We start from the raw sequence: 21,824 nt of genomic DNA, 5'->3' as shown, positions 1-21,824 counted from the left end.
AGACAGAACTAACGTTTCAGCCATTAAGTGAGACCTGGACAACTGCAACAATCAGGACGCCAGCCGTAAATGCCTAAGAGAATAGTTTTATAGGGAAAAACATCTTTAAAATTGAAATTTGTAACCAACCGACTTTCACGTCAGAATTCAAATTTGGGACCAACAAACTGTACTGCCAAAATTCAAATTTGTGACTAATGGACTTTCCTGCCTCAGTCACATCACGCCCCAATCAGGTTTGAGGGCCCACTATAAATAAAGACAAACAGCAGACCTCCCAGCATACCTTGAAGAAAGCCACAGCATGATGGCTGAAACATCAGTTATACCTATCCAGACACGGTGAGACATGGACAACTGCAACTGTATTATTCATGTATTGTAGGAGTCACTAATCTAGTTATTGAGATAGCAAAGGTTACTGACTTCTGTGGTAAACTATGGTGTGTTAATATGCCAATTTTTACCTTATCTTAGTAGCTATCCCTCTAAATTGTAGGGTTGTGCACGGGACAAATATGTGGGTGGGGTTTTTTTCGATTCATTTGGGCTTTGTTCACAGTTATCAGACATTTTCAGTTCATTTACACATTTAATTTTATAAAAATTGTTCAATGCATGTTAATTGACAACGGCACCCTTTTTCTAAAGCTAGGCAGGCACTAACGGAAAATAATACACACTAACAGCCAGATACTGTATAGGACGCTGGTCTCAGCAGCTCCCTAAGAAGTGGCTGAGAATCGGGTACCGGTGTCCTATGCAGAATCATGTCTGCCCTAACAAACAGATGCCTAACCTCCCGATTCTCTAACTGGTGCCCGTGTCAAGAGCACAGGCTAGAAAATTGCTCAGCCGCCTATCTATGCAGAGATCCCTTGCCATCAGCTGATCGCAGCAAGTGAATTAACTGAAGCCACACTTCAAAGAGTCCTGCCAGCTCAGCTCATTGGGGAGAAAATACCCCTGCTGCGATCAGCTGATTCAGCTGCGACAGAGGATCCCTGACACACACCCCTAAAATCAGCAGGAGGGATGCCCATTCCCTCCTGCCAAACACTGCCCGATACCCCCCCTATTGTGATTGGCAGGATGGATGCCCACTTCCTCCTGCCGCTGGCCTCCCAAACCCGACATCCCCCCCAATCTGAGATTGGCAGGAGGGATGACAACTGCCTCCTGCCTCCAGCCCTTTCGATTCCCAAACACCCCCCTATGGTGGATTGGCAGGAGGGATGCCCATTTCCTCCTGCCACTGGCCCCTTCAATCCCCTGACACCCCGCAACCGCTGACACCTGCCGAACCCACCCCCCCAACCACAACACCTAAGGTTCTGTTTGGCCCAGGTGCTTAAGGCCCTTCCTATGGGAGGGGCCTTAGACCCCTCCCCGGTGCATTCTAGGATGCACTGGGAAGGGGAAGGCCCGCCATTTTGAAAGAGGTGGGCCTGCAGGCAGGAGGGATTAGGAATCCCTCATGCTGGCCTTCTTCAAAGGTACCGGGAGGGGGGGTGTTCGAGTGGTGTCAGGGTGAGATGTTAAGGTGTCAGGTGGGATGTTGGGGATTTGGGGGGTGTCGGGGGTTCGAGGATCAGGATCCCTCTTGCTGACTGGATGTGTGTGTGTGAGTATCAGGGGAGTTAGGCAGGAGGGCATGGGCATCCCTCCTGCCGATTGCAAAATTGATGTCTGGGGGTCCTCTGCCGCAGCCGGGTTAGCAGTTTGCGGCAGGGGTATTTTCCCCCCGCAGTTGAGCCAGCAGGATTCCCTGAAGTCATGGTTTCAGACAGTCCTACTGACTCAGCCAATTGGGGATTCCCTTGCCGTGATCAGTGGTGTCTACATTTAGGATTGAAATGTAGGCCAGCATTTTGCTGGCTTATATTTCAGGCGTCTGTTGCGGCTCTAGGGAGACGCTTAGGGGCGCTTAAACTCACCCAAGTCCACTTCTGGACAAAGCTTAAGTGTCCCTATACATCTCTGGGCGAGCTTAAGTGTCTCTTCGCATCTCTGTAGATCTGTGGCAGACAATTACAATGTGGGTTTTATCTAAAAACAAACGGGACGCCCATTTATAGAATCAGTCCCTAAATGTTGTGTGTCCTATTTTATACCTATGGGCCATGTAGAACTTAACACACACTAATGTTTGTTAGTGCGTGCTAAACTTTAGTAAAAGGGCTCCAATGTGCATTTGATAACCCCATAACCACGTGAATTAATTCATAGGTTCACATGAATTTTATTGATTTAGCACACACAAATTTTTTAAGGCCTTGCTAATGGATCTAATGAGTACTGCTGAATGCACATCCTTCACAAATGGCTATCACCTACTGTCTGAATATTGCCCACCTTGTATATAGGCAAAAGTGCATGTGATGTTCCCTGCATGGGGATACATCAACGGAAAATGTATTGGAGAATAAGGAAGGGTGAATCCAAGCAGGTGTTTTACCTATCGGCAATTTACAGAAGGAAAGTAACCACTAAAAATATTTGCAATAAACAGGGAATAAAGGGTTTGTTTCTATTTTAGCTATTATTGTCTTACCTTGGAAACCTTTTAATCTTTTTAGCTTTTCCTGCTCATAAGTCTCCAGGATCAGATCTAGTTGCTGATAATAGCTGTGCACCATTCTGTTGATATTGTGGCTGGTCACATACACACTTTCCTCAGCGGTGTCTATCAGCCTCTCCTAGAATATATAAAGTAGAGCAGTGTTTTTCAACCTTTTTACACCCGTGGACCAGCAGAAATAAAAGAATTATTTTGTGGACCGGCAAACTACTAAGACTAAAATTTAAAAACCCCGTTTCCGCCCCTTCTCCGCGAGCTCGGTCACCTCAGTAACTACAGAAAAATAGGCAAATATAGTGCAAAATTTAGACAGCAGATATAAATTCTCAAAACTGACACGTTTTGATCACTAAATTGAAAATAAAATCATTTTTCCTACCTTTGCTGTCTGGTGATTTCATGAGTCTCTGATTGCGTTTCCTTCTGTCTGTGTATCCTTTCTTTCATTTCTTTCTTTCTGCACTCAGGCCCAAGAATTGTCCTTTTCTATTCCCTCCCTCTTTCCTTCCTATGTCGTTAGTGCCCCTGGTGCCTCCTTCCCATTTCTTTAGTGCCCCCAGTGCCTCCTTCCCATGTCTTTAGTGCCCCAGTGCCTCCTTCCCATGTCCTTAATGCCCCTTCTTGCCTTTAGTGCCCTCAGTGCCTCCTTCCCATGTCCTTAGTGCCCCTTCCTGTCTTTAGTGCCCCCAGTGCCTCCTTCTTATGTCCCTCCATATGCCTTCCATACTTTGTCCCACCCCACCCCCGAAGCCGGCCTGCCTGCCTGTCTACCTCTCTCCCTCCCTTCCTGGCCAAAACTAGCCTGCTTGCCTGCCTACCTCCTTCCCTCCCTGTCACGCAAAAAAAAAAAGCCTCCCTCCTTCCTTTCCCCGGGTCCCCTTCTCTTACCGCCCTGCTGCTGCTGCTAAAGCCGACAGGAAGTTTTTCCGACGTCAATTCTGATGTCGGAGAGGACGTTCTGGGCCAGCCAGGCAGCGATTGACTGGCCCAGAACGTCCTCTCCGACGTCAGAATTGACATCGGAAAGAAGACTTCCTTTCGGATTTAGCAGCAGCGGCAGGGCGGTAAGAGAAGGGGACCCGGGGAAAGGAAGGAGGGAGGGACAGGAAATGATTGCCTGTCCCGTTGTCCCCGAGCACAGCTTCGGGACGCTGTACCGAAGCTGTGTGTGGGGACAAGAGGTCTGAAAATGGACCTATGGTCACCTTAATCTTGCCGGCCCTGCGCAGACAGGCAGAAATTTCCTGCGGACCGGCGGTTGAAGAACAGTGAAGTAGAGCATCTTCAATTATGCAGCACAAGCTACTATGAGGGGCAAACTCCCCCCCCCAAAGAAAAAACAACAATGGGGAATGAAAGGGCAACCTCCACTGATTGTTCTAGTATAGCACAGCCCACAATGAGCATTTTTCCTCAATACTACTACTACTACTACTACTATTTATTATTTCTATAGTGCTGAAAAGGCGTATGCAGCGCTGTGCATTTTAACATACAAAGACAGTCCCTGCTCAGAAGAGCTTACAATCTAATTTAGACAGGACATTTCAGGGTTGGGGAGTTTATAGGGGGTATAGGTATCTGACAGCAGTGAATGGGAGTTAAGAGTTGAAAGCAGTTTCAAAAACGTGGGCCTTTAGCTTGGATTTGAACACTGCCAGGGATGGAGCATGTGAGCAGTTGTAAATCCTGACGATCTTGACGAATACAGACACGCACCACCATTCTGAATTGGGAAATGCAAGTGTGGAGTGGAGGAGTGGCCTAGTGCTTAGAGCAGCTGCCTCAGCACCCCAAGGTAGTGAGTTTGATTCCCACTGCAGCTTCTTGTAACTCTGGGCAAGTCACTTAACACTTTGCCTGATTTGCATACACTGCCTCCACTATATGCAAATTTCTTTCATGCATTGTGGGTATCCTGAAAACCTGACTGGCAGGGGGGCACTCCAGGACCAAGCTGAGAAACACTGGTGTAACCCACATAGAAAAAAAGCTGTATAGGTCGTCGCCGACTTACGACCAATGTAACATGCGACCGTTCGAGTTTACGACGCATTTCCCCAGCCCATTGTACAGTATTTTTTTACCCCTCCCTGCCTACCTTTTCCCTGGTGGTCCAGTGGTGTATCCTGCCTGAGCCCCTCCTGCCGATGTCAGAAGCCAGCAGCACACTCGGGCCAGCACGCGCAGAAGCGAGCTTTTAGAACTCCCACCCTGCCCTGCGCTGCTGACTGACACACTGCCGTAAGTTCTCACAGGACTTGTGGTTTTCATGGCAGTGCAGTGAGATCCACAAGTCCTGTGAGAACTTATGGCAGTGTGTCAGTCAGCGGTGCAGGGCGGGGCAGGAGCCCGGGTGCGCTGCTGGCTTCTGACATCGGCAGGAGGGGCTCAGGCAGGACACACCGCTGGACCACCTGGGAAAAGGTAGGCAGGGAGGGGTAAAAAAATAGTTAGTACAGTACTGTATTAACATAGGCCGACTTACGACCAAATCAATCAATAATAATAATATAATTATAATAATAATTAATTTTCTTGTATACCGTCCTGCCAGTAGCTCTGGACGGTTCACAACAAGAGAAACTGAGACATTTCAGTGAAGAAATTCAATTAAAAAAACATGTTCCTAATTTAAATACATAAATTTAAAAAATACAATTCAGTTAACTTACGACTTATCAGTCGGAACTGATTGCGGTTGTAAGTCAATGACTACCTGTATATCAAGTCTCATCCCATTTACCCTATTTTTATGGCCACACCCTAGACCTGAGCAACACACAGTCAAATGACACTCCCTTCATTATATATACATATTGCAGATTTACACAGGTAGACCCTGGCTAAAACGGGATTTTCTTGGTGCATAGGAAATAACTTGTATTTACACACATGAATCACATACAGAGCTTCTAAAAAAAGGCCCATAATTAACTTATACTGAAAAGAAGAATCAATTGATTTATTAGCAATAGAAAAGCGTAAATAGAAAATTCCTTGTTAAAATAGGTTTCGATATCCACATTGAATTTACATTTCATTCTCTCAAATAATTTTATTCTTCTGTGTATTTCAGGGAAACGAAGCATGGTAGAATGTGTGACAATCAGGATAATTGTTGTGGTTAATTTTTTCTTAGCTATATTCTCCCAAGGTGGCATAACATGTCTGTCAGTTGTTCTACACTGAATGAATAAGGCTTGCAATTATTTGATTCCAGTCCCTGCATGTGTGTTTTGTGCCTTCCCTGAATCTATACATTTTTTTTCAAACGTTTATTCTTTAGGCATTTAGACACCATTCAAGTAAATGAATCAAACTTAGCAGGGGTTGCTTTTTGTCCAGCAGAAGGTCATGGGCAACTTTTCAACCCAAAATGTTCAACCTGAGTTAAAGGTTTCAAACAGATTTTCTCTCTCTCTAAGAAACATATGCCTTATCTCTCTTTTTCACTCTGTCTTGTTTTGACTCTTCATCAACACAGCTCAAGAAAAGTTACTTAAGGCAGCAAGAATTAACCTAGGGACTCCTTGCTTTATTCATGATCACTTTTATCCAGTTTGGTCAAGAGTAAGAACTGGACAATTTATATCTGTTCACCCCTAACTGTGAAACAACAACAAAAAAAATGTACAGTATATCCTAATCAGTCTCGGAGGAAGCTGTGGCAGAAACAGGAACCCAACATGAATTCATGTTTCACGGCAATTACTGTACCTTCTCTGCTTCAATTTTCAATATGATATCTATATCTAATACTACCCTCCCACCCCAATATTCAGCGGTACTTAGCCATCAGAGAAGGACTCCCAGCTGGCTAAGTATCATTGAATATCTGGTTTGCTGGATTGGCCAGTTATGTCCCGAGACATAGTCAGTCACTGCAAATATTTATCATCTGGCTGGCTAAAGCGTGTGGCCAATAGACTCACTTAAAAGGCAGGTCTATCTTTAGCTGATAGTCCTTAGCCTGCCAGCTAAGTCCACTGCAGTGACTTTTGACCCGGATATTCAATATCATTGGTCAGATACAGTCCCAGCATTGAATATTTGGAATCACTGCAGACCGTCGGAGATAGCCTGGCCCATACATGCATAGATATACACAGATTCGTTTACATCTTCTTTGGAGTTTGTGCATTATTGGAGGTCACTGTATGAGTCCTTTCGATAAAATAGGTACCGTATATACTCGAATATAAGTCAGTCTGAATATAAGTCAAGACCCCCAATTTTCCCCCAAAAAGGAGGAAAAATGGTTGACTCGAATATAAGTTGGGCAGCTTAATATTCAAGTGCCCTGCCCTGCCAGGATCTGCACTCAGTGCCCTCCCCTGTCAGGCTCTGCACCCAGCCCCCTCCTTGCCAGGTATTGCACCCAGCCCCCTTCCCTCCCTCCTTTGTCAGGCTCTGCACCAAGCCCCCTCCCTGCCAACCCACTCCCTGCCAGGCACTGCATACAGCCCCCTTCTCTCCCTCCCAGGCTCAACACCCTGTCCCCCATCCTGCCCTGTCCATTGTACCTCCTCTGCCGCTAGAATCTTTGGTGGCCAGAGGTGTAGTGGGCAGGAGCGAGCTTTCTGCATTCCTGCCCCACTGCTAACCTGGTCGGTCGCTGATGCGAGTTCTGGTTTCAGCTGCTGAGTGGCACACTTTGGCGTTTGCCATTGCTGCTGCTCAATCATACTGCTGGCTTCATTCCTGCCCTCCAGATTTGATGGTTGTTGCTCCCTCAAATTTTAAATTGAAATTATTTGAATGGATTACTGACTCCCTGGATATAGGAAAATTTCCTTCAGATGCTGGTAATATAATAATTACCCCGATAATTAAAAATATTAAGGAATCTATTTCTCTGCTTACCAATTACAGACCAATAGCATCTATTCCCTTTTTTGTTAAAATCATGGAAGGTCTGGTTCATATCCAATTGACTAAACATCTTGAGCAATACTCTCTACTCCATGATTCACAATCAGGATTTAGATCCTACTTTAGCACCGAAACGGTGATAGCTGCATTATTGGATTATTTAATAAACCTTCTAAGTAAAGGCAAAAGCGCACTAGTGCTTCAATTCGATCTTAGTAGCGCCTTTGATTTAGTAGATCATCCTACTTTATTAATTTGTTTGGATACTCTGGACCTTCACGGAAATGTTTACTCCTAGTTCAAAGGTTTTCTGGAGTCCAGATTGTACAAAGTTAGGTTTAGGACCCACCTCTCTTCAATCTGGAATAACCCATGTGGTGTTCCTCAGGGTTCTCCACTTTCACCTACACTATTCAATGTTTATTTTTCATCATTGGGCTCATGTTTGAGCAACCTGGATGTAGAACTGTTTAGTTACGCTGACGACATTACTATTGTCATACCTTTTACTTCAGCCCTATCCCAGATTACTACTAAAGTTGAAATTGTAATGAAACAGATGGATTGCTGGATGCAAAAATTTAAACCCAAACTAAACTCTGGCAAAACAAAATTTTTCGTGGCGACTGCTAGTAATATTTCTTCTGAACCTTCTATTAGTATAAATTCAACTCAGTATATAATTCATCCAACAATTAAAATTTTGGGAGTTATTTTAGACCAGCATCTTACAATGCATGCTCAGATAGATGCTGTAGTGCATAAGTGCCACTTCACATTATGGAAATTGCGAACAATTAGATCTTATTTTGAATTTACTGCTTTTAGATTACTGGTTCAATTGTTACTACTGAGTCTTCTCAATTATTGTAATATTATCTATCTGACAGTGACCAAGAAAGAATTAGCAAGACTTACAATAATACAGAATACAGTGGTCAGAATGATTTATGGCCTGAAGAAATTTGATCATGTTACACCCTTTTATTGCGAATTGCATTGGCTGCCAATGGAGGCCTGGGTATTGTTTAAACTAGGCTGTTTCTGTTACAAGGTACAGCTCCTTCTTACTTAGTCAATAGATTTTCTTTAGCATCATACAGACATAGTAGAAAAACTCATTCTTTGTTTAATTTTCCATCTGTCCAGGGTTGCAGGAGTAAGAAAGTTCTTAATCATACTTTAGCATCTCAGGCAGCTCTTCATGACAACGAATTCCGAATATTGATGTTTACTACCCATTCCTATGGCCATTTTAGAAAACAATTGATGACCTATAGCGGGAGGGGCTTTAGGCGCCTGGACCAATCAGACCCTAGGATCCTGTGGGTTGGGCAGTGGTGGGCGGGCCCGCCTCATTTGAACAGAGGTAGGCCTGCTAGCTGGACAGTGCGAGTTGCCGTCCAGCCAAATTGGAGGTAAGCCCAAGGAGGGGTTCTAGGGTGGGGGCTTTCATTGGGATGGTCTGGCAGGAGGAGCTGGGTACTCTCCTGCCGACAATCTTAGGGGGGCCGTTGGGGGGGTCCGGCAGGAGTTGGGCATCCTCCTGCCGGCGATCTTCGGGGGGGGCCGTTGGGGGATCCAGCAGGAGGAGTTAGGCACCCTCCTGCCGGCGATCTTCGGGGGGGGGGGGGGGCATTGGGGGGTCTGGCAGGAGGAGTTAGGCACCTTCCTGCTGGCAATCTTCGGGGGGGAAAAGCGATGGGGGGGGGGGGGTCCGGGGAGGGGGTTTGGGCATCTAAAACCCGATTCTGTAACCGGTGTCTGTAACATGGACGTCGGTTACAGAATTGGGTTAACTTTGGGCGGGTGTAGGCCCGATTCTGTATAGGACGCCTGGGATGGGCGTCCTATACAGAATCCGGACCTGTATGTGTGTATTTCTGCCCCTAAATTTCAGTGTATTTACTGTTAAAATTTGAGTTTGTGGGACCCAGGAATGGATTAATCAATTTTCCATTATTTTCAATGGGAAAAACTTGGAACTTGAACGTTTTGAAACTTGAACGGGGTTCTGGAACAGTTTAAGTTCTGATTCCAAGGCATCACTGTAATTATTTCTATAGCATTACCAGATATATGCAGCACTGTACAGAGTCATGAAGAAGACAGTCCCTGCTCGAAAGAGCTTACAATCTAAACAGACAAGACAGATAAACAGGATGCCATGGATATTGTTAGGGGAAATGGTTAATCTTCTAGAAAGGGTGGTAGGCAGTGGGGAGTAGGGAGTAGGGTTATGGATTGAAGGCTATATCAAAAAGGTGGGTTTTTGGTCTGCTTTTAAACAAGGTAAGGGAAGGGGTGTGGTAGACAAACTCAGGTAGTTTATTCCAGACATACGGGGAAGCTAGAATTGGCAGTGAAGGAGAAGGGTACAGCTACAAGCAGCTGATCTGAGGAGTAGAGTTCTCTGGGAAGTGTACAAGGAGAGAGAAGAGAGGAGAGATATTGAGGGTCAGCAGAATGAACACACTTGTACGTTAGTAATAGGAGTTTGAAATATATGCGAAGGCAGATAGGGAGCCACCAAAGTGATTTAAGGAGAGGGGTAACATGAGTGTAGCGAGGCTTGCAGAAGATTAGTTGTGCAGCAGAATTTTGCACAGATTGTAGGGTGGAGAGGTGGCATAGTGGGAGGCCAGTTATTGCCTGCACTATGGAATGATCTTACCATTCTTTTCAGGTTTTCCATAAAATTTTAAAAACTACGATGTTTTTTGGAATGTAATTCCTATTGATCTATCTTAAAATCAACATACAATATCAACATATTGTAAACATATTTTTTATTGTAAACCAAGTCAAGCCCTATATTGTTATGGATGATCCAGTATATAAAACTAAGATTTAGATTAGATTAGATTAGAGAGTGAATAATTGTGAAGGTTATCAGATGACAATCAGAGATGGGGAGCAGCGAGGTACAGAAATTAGACAGAGAACAGTTGAAGAAGACAAGATAGAAATAGATAAGAACATAAGAATAGTCTTACTGGGTCATTTTGCCTGGCACTGAAGTGAGGCTTACTAGTCTGTAATTTCCCAGATCTCCCCTGACAGTCTAAGGCCATTATAGGAAAGGCATTTGGAAAACATACACACAATGTGACATTAATGTTAATTTTTAACAGGATGAGTGTTATATTTTTACTATAGGAATTTTAGAAATGCCACTTGTACGTGGTGTGGGAGCAGTTTTCTAACTGTCCACACCAGTGTAAAGTTTGCTGGTAAGTTTTACTTGTGGACTTTGCCCAGTCTACAAAATGAGATAATATGCCTATACTTTCACTTAAAAAAATAATTTCAGATAAACACCCTGCACATATTTCACCGATTTTATAAAGGCAACATATATGCATATAGGTCTGGTTTCTATAAACGGCGCTGTCGTCGTTGGCCACCTCAAAAGCAGCTGCCAATAGCGTCTCACTCCCTTGACAGCGCCGTTTATAGAATCGCACCTTTGGGGAAGACAGGTGCCAAAAATGTAGGCAGGGTTTTCAAGGCCTACATCTCTGGCACCTACCTTTCATGTGAATCATGCCTACGGAGGCACTTTGTGATGCCTAATGCCACTTCTGAAGTTAGCCACACCTACAGTGGCGTTAGGCGTCTTAAAGTGCCTCCATAGGTGTGATTCTGGTGACGTTATTTTAGGTGAACAACTCAACAAAAACAAAAAGAGAACACTATAATCATAGAAACACTTTATAAGTTTACTAGAGGAGCTCAGAACCGTAAGTTGGTATGGAAATCACAACTAGGGATAAACCCTAAAGTGTGTTTCGGTTGTCTATCATTACTCCATCTTGAATTTGTATAAAGTTGTTTCATATGATGGAAAACTAAATTGACAGAAGTGTTTATAAATAAGTTACAACTGTTCATAGACGGACTTTTTTTTAATGAATTTTCAGAAGATTTTAATATGTAAACTTCAACTTAGCTCGTTTATGAATTAGATTTTATTTTCACTTCTTTTTAGTTTATGATATATTTTTTAATCTCACTTATTGTTTTACCACTTATTTTGTTTTATTTTATCATTCAAATTTCATTTAAATTTCCCCAGAATTCTATTGCTTCAACGGTTCTCCCTCTGCATCTATTCTTATCTCCCCTCTTTTTAACCTTTCAAATTCCTTTAGATCATTGTAATCTTATTAGTATGTTTATTTTCTTATTTTTCTCCTCTATCTCTATTTTCTTTATTTATTATTCTTCTAATTGTCATTTTTCCTGGTACTTTAGTTAGATTGTGAGCCTTTGGGACAGTAAGGGAATTTCTAAGTACCTATCTTACTTATAATTTTAATGCACCAATATATTCATTGTAACCCATTCTAGGCTCTTTTGGGAGGACGGGCTAAAAAAATCAAATAAATAAATAAAATGTGAATCAAAGCCAATCCCACCCTCCTGCTTCTGCATCCTCCGTCCCCGGGAATGCTTACAGGCACAGCACCTAAAAGTAGCTGCTAGTTGTTCCTAGTGCCTACTTTTTAGATGCTCATATACCTGGGCATTATTATAAGTGCAAATCATTGCTCATTTTCTGATATAAAGTGGCTTAGCATGAAAAAACATAGTTTATAAATTGATTTTACTCAGTCCAGCAAAACTATCCAAATATTTTGATACTTTGTAACTGTGCAATATGAAACTAGTGCAGTGAACTGCATATAATCCAAATTCATGAAAATCCACGGTTCTCTACCCTGCCTAAAGGTAAAGATAGCTGGGATTATTTTCTCTTCTTTTTAACAAATAAACGGGCCCGTCTTCTAGAAGCTCCTGCCACTATCTAAACTCTTTTAGTACCTTAAAGTCCCTGTTGTCTTGTTCAGTCATTCCTCTTGCTGCCTCCTGCTGTGCATGCTGCACCAGTGCCTGGCCAATACCGCGCTCCATCCGTTGCTGCAGGAGCTGTAATGCTTCCTGGAGTTCCATGAGGAGCTGCTGCTGGAATTCCGAGCGGGCCTGCTGCATTTCCTCCTCCTGCCTTCTCTCTCCTTCCGAAATCCGAGATTCCTTTTAGCCAATCAAAATGAAGAAGCAGCATTCCATTATTAATATACAGTATAAAACAGGCCTACTAACTAAATATCAGTGATTCACTCAGGACTGCTTTTCAACTGAGTGCTAATAGAATTAAGGTAAGTTATACATTATAAAAACAAATATATTTAGGGGCAAATTATCAACATAGGTTGCAATTAAGATGCGTTATTTTATCACAGGTACCATTTTAAGCAATGAGACCTAGTTAGTAATAATCTAGGCTAACAGTAAAATAACCCCTGTTAATGGTAGTCTTTGTTGATAACATCCATATCTTACTTTTAGAGTGAGGAAGGAAACTCATTCAGTATACAGTTTACATTTTCTATTTACACTTAAATTCTTGCACAGAGATAGCAAATATTGGGTTATTCAAGCAAAGATGTATGATGAAGCAGGCTTCACCAAAGTACTCTGTGTGTACTTTCCAGATCTCATTATTGCCCTGCTCTTTACATAAATGTCTGAAAGAAAAGTACCTATAAATTCAGATTGAACAGCCTGTGCTATTTGTGGTGGAATCAGAGACAGACTGTCTCTCATGTGCTTCAGAATTTACTTTGGACTCGGATTGTTTATAGGGTGAATTTAAAGCTTATGGTGTCAGCGCACAAAACCATAAGATAGAGTCACTCATGGATGGTTGAATATACAGCTTCTACTGTGAGATTAAAACTGGGCAATGCAGAAAACTAATTTTATTCATGTAGAACTTGTGCACTTATTGGGGATGCCTGCGAGACTCATGCTTACAAAGGTTCAGTGGTAAGCACAGCTTCTTGTGCGCATAGTTCAGGAAAACCAAAGGCACCAGCACACATTTGCAGCTCTTCTCCTGTGCAAACATATTAGCCTTGCAAAAGTTTCTTGCACATGGAAGTTTTGCAAGGCTGATATTTATGTTATATTATATGTGGTCTTATTATATCCTGCTGAATCCTCATGGAGCAGAATTTTAGGTGGGTTAAAGATATAATACACTTTACAAAGAACAGTATAATCATACAAATGTATAAAGTAATATACTGTGCAAAGTCTTAATGTAAACCACATTGAGCCCTCTTTTTGCAGGGATGATGCAGTATATAAAATAAAGGATTAAATTAGATATCATCATTACAAAGAGATTATACAGTATACATGCAGTAACTGATAAAACAGATTATACCTGTAGGTAACATAGAAACATGATGGCAAATAAAGGCCAAATGGCCCATCTAGTCTGCCCATCCACAGTAACCATTATCTCTTTCTTTCTCCGAGAGATCCCACGGGCCTATCCCAGGCCTTCTTGAATTCAGACACAGTCTATGTTTCCACCACCTCTTCCAGGAGACTGTTCAACGCAACTACCATCCTTTCCATAAAAAAGTATTTCCTCAGATTACTCCGGAGCCTATCACCTCTTAACTTCAACCTATGCCCTCTCATTGCAGAATTTCCTTTCAAATGAAAGAGACTCGACTCATGCACATTTATATTACATAGGTATAAGAACATAAGAATTGTCGCTGCTGGGTCAGACCAGTGGTCCATAGTGCCCAGTAGTCTGCTCACGCAGCGGCCCTTAGGACAAAGACCAGTGCCCTAACTGAGACTAACCTTACCTGCGTACATTCTGGTTCAGCAGGAACTTGTCTAACTTTGTCTTGAATCCCTGGAAGGTGTTTTCCCCTATAACAGCCTCCGGAAGAGCGTTCCAGTTTTCTACCACTCTCTGGGTGAAGAAGAACTTCCTTACATTTGTATGGAATCTATCCCCTTTTAACTTTAGAGAGTGCCCTCTCGTTCTCTCTACCTTGGAGAGGGTGAACAACCCGTCTTTATTTACTAAGTCTATTCCCTTCATTATCTTGAATGTTTCGATCATGTCCCCTCAGTCTCTTCTTTTCAAGGGAGAAGAGGCCCAGTTTCTCTAATCTCTCACTGTATGGCAACTCCTCCAGCCCCTTAGCCATTTTAGTCGCTCCTCTCTGGACCCTTTTGAGTAGTACTGTGTCCTTCTTCATGTACAGCGACCAGTGCTGGATGCAGTATTCCAGGTGAGGGTGTACCATGGCCTGGTACAGTGGCATGATAACCTTCTCTGATCTGTTCGTGATCCCCTTCTTAATCATTCCTAGCATTCTATTCGCCCTTTTTGCTGCCGCCATGCATTGCACAGACGGCTTCATTGACTTATCGACTAGTACTCCCAAGTCTCTTTCCTGGGGGGTCTCTCCAAGTACTGCACTGGACATCCTGTGCTCATGTATAAGATTTTTGTTATCGACATGCATCACCTTACACTTATCCACGTTAAACCTCATTTGCTATGTTGTGGCCCATTTCTTGAGCATGTTTATGTCACATTGCAGGTCATTGCAATCATCCTGCATCTTCACTACTATGAATAACTTTGTATCGTCCATAAATTTAAACACCTCACTCATCGTACCAATTTCCAGGTCGTTTATAAATATGTTGAAGAGCACGTGTCCAAGCACCGAACCCTGCAGCACTCCACTAGTGACGCTTTTCCAGTCCGAGTATTGTCCATTTACCCCCACTTTCTGTTTCCTACCCGCCAGCCAGTTTTTAATCCATGTGAGTATTTCACCCTCGATTCCATGGCTCGCAATTTTTCGAAGTAGTCGTTCATGTGTCTCTATCATATCTCCCCTCTCCCACCTTTCCTCCCTCCCACCTTTCCTCCAAAGTATACAGATTGAGATCTTTAAGTCTGTTCCCATACGCCTTATCATGAAGACCACACACCATTTTAGTAGCCTTCCTCTGGACCGACTCCATCCTTTTTATATCTTTTTGAAGGTGCGTCCTCCAGAATTGTACACAATATTTTAATGAGGTCTCACTAGAGGCATCAATACCTCCTTTTTCCTACTGGCCATACCTCTCCCTATGCAACCTAGCATCCTTCTAGCTTTTGCCGTCACCTTTTCAACCTGTTTGGCCACCTTAAGATCATCACATACCATCACACGCAAGTCCCGCTCTTCCGTTGTGCACATAAGCTCTTCACCCCCTAAACTGTACCATTCCCTCTGTTTTTTGGAGCGCAAATGCATGACCTTGCATTTCTTAGCATTAACGGGTCCTTTTACTAAGGTGCTCTATGTGTTTTAGAGTGCGCTAAATATACTTGCATGCTAACGCGCCCATTATAAGTATATGGACGTATTAGCGTTTAGCGCACGCTAAAACAGCTAATGTGCCTTTGTAAAAGAGGGGGGTAAATTTTAGCTGCCAAATTTCAGACCATTCTTTAAGCTTTGCCAGGTCTTTCTTCATGTTATTCACACCATCTGGCGTGTCTACTCTATTGAAGATTTTGGTATCATCCACAAAGAGGCAAATCTTACCCGACAACCCTTCAGCAATATCATTTATAAAAATGTTAAAAAGAACAGGCCCAAGAACAGAACCTTGAGGCACACCACTGGTAATATCCCTTTCCTCAGAGTGATTTCCATTGATCACTACCCTCTGTTGCCTTCCACTCATCAGTTCCTGACCCAGCCCGTCACTTTGGGACCCATCCCAAGGGCACTCAGTTTATTTATTAGACGTCTGTCAAAGGCTTTGCTAAAATCTAAATACACTACATTTAGTGCACATCCTCTATCCAAGTCTCTGGTCACCCAGTCAAAGAAATTGATCAGATTTGTCTGACAACTAAACTAAAACTAAACTAAACCTTAGGTTTGTATACCGCACCATCTCCGCAAATGCAGAGCTCGGCACGGTTTATAGAATGAAGAGGAAAGGAACTACAATGAAGGATAAAGGAGAGGGATTAAGAGGATAGAGAGGGACAGAATACTGGAGAATGGGAGATGATTAGATTTTTTCAAAGAGCCAAGTTTTCAAGTGTTTGCGGAAGGATTGGAAGGAGCTTGAGTTTCTGAGTGGGGATGAGAGGTTGTTCCAGAGTTCTGTGGTTTTAAAGGGGAGAGATGTTCCAAGTTTTCCTGCGCGGGATATACCTTTTATAGAGGGGAATGATAGTTTCAGTTTTTGGGAGGGTCTGGTGGAGTGTGGTTTTGAGGAATTCCAAAAGAGTGGGATAACGGGAGGAAGGACGCCATGTAGGATCTTGAAGGCTAAGCAGGCACATTTAAAGAGGACTCTGGAGTATACTGGGAGCCAGTGAAGCTTGGAGAGGAGTGGGGAGACGTGATCGAACTTGCCTTTTGCGAAAATAAGCTTAGCCGCGGCGTTCTGAATTAGCTGAAGTCTATGGAGATTTTTCTTAGTTAGGCTTATATAGATGGAGTTGCAGTAGTCCAGTCTAGAGAGGATGGTAGATTGAACGAGGACGGTGAAGTGAGAATGATGAAAGCAGGATCTCACTTTCCTCAACATTTGAAGGCAAAAGAAGCATTTTTTTATCAAGGAGTTGAGGTGATCATTGAAGGAGAGAGAGGAGTCTATGACGATGCCTAGGACTTTGCTTGAAAACTCAAGCTGAAGAGTGGGGCCAGAGGGTAATGGGATGGAGGTGGGTAAGTGATCTAATGTTGGGCCGAGCCAAAGTAGTTTCGTTTTGGACTCATTCAGTTTCATTTGTACAGATTGGGCCCAGGATTGGAGATTCGTTATACATGTGGATATGTTCTCAGCGAGGTTCGAGAGGTTCGAGTCGGTCTCGAGGAGGATGAGGATGTCATCGGCGTAGGTGTAGAGAGTTTCTAGGGGGGATAGATGAAGGAGTTTCAGAGAGGACATGTAGATGTTGAAAAGGATAGGAGAGAGGGGTGAGCCTTGCGGGACTCCACATTTCGGTTTCCAGGGGGGGATGAGTTACCGTTTATGTTAACGGTGTAGGAGCGGAAGCGTAGGAATTTCGAGAACCAATCTAGGACTGTGGAGCTCATGCCTATTTCGGAGAGTTGGAAGATTAGGATATCGTGATGGACGACGTCAAAAGCTGCAGAGAGGTCGAATTGTAGGAGAACAGCAAATTTTTTTCGAGAATGGAGTTGTTGCACCTTAGAGATTAGTGAGGCCAGAAGGGATTCGGTGCTGAAGTTGGGTCTGAAGCCGAATTGGTGGGGTAGGAGAATAGAGAATCTTTCAAGGTAGGCTGAGAGTTGAGTGGATATGATGGATTCTAATAACTTGGTTAGGAGGGGGATATTTGCTATTGGGCAGTAGTTTGATGGTATGGAGGGGTCAAGGTCGGCCTTTTTCAATAGAGGGGTCAATGAAATATGTCCCATGTCGGAGGAGAAAAGGCCCGATGTTAGGGCTGAGTTTATAAGTTTGGTGAGGGAAGCGATGGCTTGTGTAGAGGTATTCTCGAATAGGTAGGAGGGGAAAGGGTCCAAGGTGCACTTGCAAGACCTACCTCTAGTGAATCCATGTTGCCTCCAGTCCTGTAATCCACAGGTTTAAAAAACTTGACCATTCTCTGTTTTAAAAGCGTTTCCATTAATTTGCTTACCACAGAAGTCAGACTTACTGGCCTGTAATTCCCTACTTCTTCCTTACTTCCAGTTTTGTGGAGAGGGACCACAACCTTCCTTCTCCAGTCCTCCGGTACCACTTCCGACTTTAGAGACTCATTGAAAAGGTCAGTCAGCGGAGCTACCAAAACTTCCCTAAGTTCCTTCAGCACCCTCAGATGTACACCATCCGGCCCCATCGTTTTGTCTACCTTCATTTTAGCTAGCTCCTCACAAACACATCCCCCTGAAAATCGATCAGGGTCTATTACTCTTCAATCCCTATTCACGTTTGTCTTTTGTGGTCCCGCTCCCGGCGCTTCAGCCGTAAACACAGAACAGAAATATTTGTTAAGCAATTTGTCCTTTTTTTATCAGCTTCTACATATTCCTCCCCTTCACCTTTGAGTCTCACAATGCCACTTTTGCACTTCTTCCTATCACTAATATATCTAAAAAATGCCTTGTGTCCCTTTTGTACCGTGTCAGCTATTTTTTCTTCCATTTGCAACTTTGCTTTCCTGACTACACGACCAGCTTCTCTTAACTTTCCCAGATATTTTTGCCTGTCTTCCTCTTCTGCGATCTTTTGTAGTTTATGAAAGCTAACCTCTTATTCCTTACCTTCTCAGCTACTACTTTTGAGAACCAAAGTGGCCTTCTTTTCCTCTTACTTTTACTTACTTGCCTTACAAAAAGGTTTGTCGCACTTACAATCGCTCCTTTCAGTTTTGCCCACCGCATTTCCACTCCTTCCAGACGTTCCCACCTACAGAACAATTCCTTGATGTAAACCCCCATCCGAACAGTATGCTTCAATTAGTAGTCTTTCAGGATGCAATTTAGATTGCTTTGGGTCCCTTGTAGAGATTTGCATGAGTAATGCATTATTAAACATCTTTTTCTATTATTAGCAAAGAGGAGTCCTCTTTATCCCCCGAAATAGGTTTAGTATGCAATATATAGTATATATTTTTTTCATGTGCTTTACTTAAGTAATGAATTATTAAACATATTTTGACCTTAATATTAACCTGGAGTCCACTATACCCCCTAAATAAAAGCCCCATTCTCTTATAAGCAAACGCCTAAGTCACATCTACTTAACTCATGTCCACCTAATGCCCAAAAGTAGACCTGGTTTTGCAACACCTACATTTTAGGCATTAGATAGATGCGTTAGCACACTCAGCGGCATGTGATTCTGTAAATGAACATATAAATCAAACCACTCTCATACCACGCCTACACCACGCCTGTCTTTTAGGTGTAGTTTTTTCCAATGGACATCCACAAAATTGTGGACGTCTATTTGTAGAATCACATCCAGCATTTGGACATCTAAGTTTCAATTATTGCTTGTTAAAACCATTATTTGGGCTTATTATCCACTTTATTTGGACTCCTAAGTCACTGGATGTCCACATTGTGGATGATTAAAGATGGATGTTCATTACAGAATTTGCCCCTCAGTGCCCAATTTGGGTGCATACCCTTGATATTCTATTACACTGTGTACAAATTTTAGGAATACCCTTGACCTGCCAATGCACCTCCGATGGCCACACTCACTAAATAAATTCAAGACTAGAAGATTAACCTTCTATTAAAGTTCTCAACTTGTTCAATTTCTGATGAATCACGGTATTATCTTTAATAATAGTGGCCACAATTCCTTTCAATACTTTAATATCCCCTTTAGTTTGTTTTAAATGAGCTGAAGGTGTGAGAAAGTAAGTCTGCCTTACTCACAAGTAATGAAGATTCCTGGGTTGATTTTAGTACCATTTCATTCAGTCCTTGGATAGCCTGCCAGATGATATCCAGGGTTACCACTGCGGGACTACCAGAATTCTGAGCTGTTCCTCCAATGAAATACTTGGCAGTTGACTCCTCAAGTCTGGTATCACCACCTGCAGGCTCCATTCAAGTGATTTCAACCTTTGGAGAAAGCTCTACCATAGCCTAGAAATCTGCCGGACATGGAGGTACATCTGAACTTACAGCAGGGCCCAAACCCCTGGTTCTTTCCAGCAGAGATCTCATGGCATAGAGTCCAATGTTTGCTGGGCTAGGGAAAAAGTATGGGAAGGCAGCAACTGCACCTTCACAATCCCTTTACATTTAGTATAGGGCATGGTTGAACCCAAACCACAGAAAGCCAGCAAAGTCACTTGGAATGGGAAGCGCCATAAGAATTTTCAATGCTTGACTTAAGGTATTACATGACAAGGGCCCTTCATATCTCAGGAATTGTTTAATTTAATGCATACTAACTAGATGTCTTAATTCATGACATATGCTCATTTAACTCGTATCTAAATTACTGGAATCTTCAGTGGTAACATATGATTTTTCTTCAGCTGTCTTTTAAGGGTAATAGGCATTTTGCTCTTTCATGATGTACTTACAGTAGACCACAAAGGCTCTGTGGACATATTAAAGTAATTTACATCTAGGCTTTTAATGGATTTATTACATTTAATGAAGATGTATTGATAATTCTTTAAAATAGGCACGAACAAAGCAGTTGAAGCAGTTCTTTGAAAACAGACGTACTCAAAACTTGCTTCAGTAAAAATTCTTTTTTTGTGTGATAATTTGTACATTACATTGGGGATGTTTAGCCAAGTTTAGAGACTGCACAGTTATGACGCTCAGTTAAAATTGACAACAGGTTGTGACTGTGCTTTAGTTTTATATATATACCATACCATATTGTTTCTTATACCTTGCAAAGTCAACTGGGAATCATTGTAGTTTACGTAAGATTAATAAAGTTAGCAACATAGAAATTATGAATTATAGCAAGACTATAATGAAAACAGATGCATTTTTAGCATCTTCCTAAATTGAAAATAGGAGATTTGACGTAAGCAGGTCAGGAGGCAGTTCCAAATTTTGGGGCCTTCAAACTTGACTCCAAGAGTGATTTCCTCCAAACTTGACATGGAGTGGGAAGAGGTAATTTATAGCGTTGAGTCATTCTTGAGTTATAGGAGTGTGAAACTTGGATGGCTGAAGTTAGCCCAGTCGAGCTTTCTCCATATATAGCCCTGTGAAGCATACATGCAATTTTAATTGAATTCTATATTTGATTGGCAGCCAGTTTAGTTCTATCAGCAGCGGACTGGCCCTCTTAAATCGGGCCTTACGGAAAATCAGTCTAGCCACTGTGTTCTGGAGTAGCTGCAACCTCTGAAGTCCTTTCTTTGTAATGTTGCAATATAAAGAGTTGCAATAATATAGATATGGAAGTAGAACCTGCAGCTTTGGGAATGGGTGTCAGTGAGATAGTTGATAATGTCTTAGATAGAGACTTTTGACAGGCTTGGTCCAGTAAGTTAGTATGACAGATATCAAGGTGACAACACTTTTTAGATAGTCTTTTTAATAAGCTAGTGACCTCAGCTAAGGTAACCATAGAAAATTCTTTCCAGCACCTACCTGCAGGAATCCCTTCTCTCATATCTATTTGTACTGAGTTCATCTTCATATAGTCTTCAAGTCTGCCTGTCTGTCTGTTCTCCTATTTTCTTGGCTCCTTCTCAGTTGGAAGTCTTGGATTATTTACAAACTGGTAGGGCTTTTTTTTTTTTATCATATCCATTGTGATTTGCTTTTTGTTGTGTGGATGTTTTTCCAAAATCAAGATTTCTCTTGTATGTATACTCTTAATCTTACAAAAAAAAACCCCACAACAAAAAAAACCCCAGCTCTCAAAATTAAGAGCAGAAATCCTTTGAATGCAGGGCCCAAAAATTTTACCCCCTCCTTTTACAAAGCTGCGTTAGGTTGTTTTTTTGGTTTTTTTTTGCCCTGCCGCGGCAGTATTAGCCCCAACACTCATAGAA

At 42.5% G+C, this 21,824-nt stretch overlaps 1 protein-coding gene across 2 annotated transcripts in view; it reads right to left on the bottom strand.

Moving 5' to 3' along the window:
* EVC (EvC ciliary complex subunit 1) overlaps window positions 1-21,824 on the bottom strand; it is a 140,868-nt gene that overhangs the window by 28,980 nt on the left and 90,064 nt on the right. For both annotated transcript variants that reach the window (XM_033949478.1, XM_033949488.1), the window contains exons 16-17: window positions 12,284-12,493; window positions 2,555-2,699 (exon numbers count right to left, since the gene is read on the bottom strand). In XM_033949478.1, the coding sequence (XP_033805369.1) occupies window positions 2,555-2,699; window positions 12,284-12,493 (355 nt within the window). The remainder of the gene's footprint in view (window positions 1-2,554; window positions 2,700-12,283; window positions 12,494-21,824) is intronic.

The sequence above is a fragment of the Geotrypetes seraphini genome, chromosome 1 (genome assembly GCF_902459505.1).
Source record: "Geotrypetes seraphini chromosome 1, aGeoSer1.1, whole genome shotgun sequence".
NCBI classification, from domain to species: domain Eukaryota; kingdom Metazoa; phylum Chordata; class Amphibia; order Gymnophiona; family Dermophiidae; genus Geotrypetes; species Geotrypetes seraphini.
Note: the sequence above shows the minus strand (reverse complement) of the source record. Positions and strands in the feature narration are given on the sequence as shown.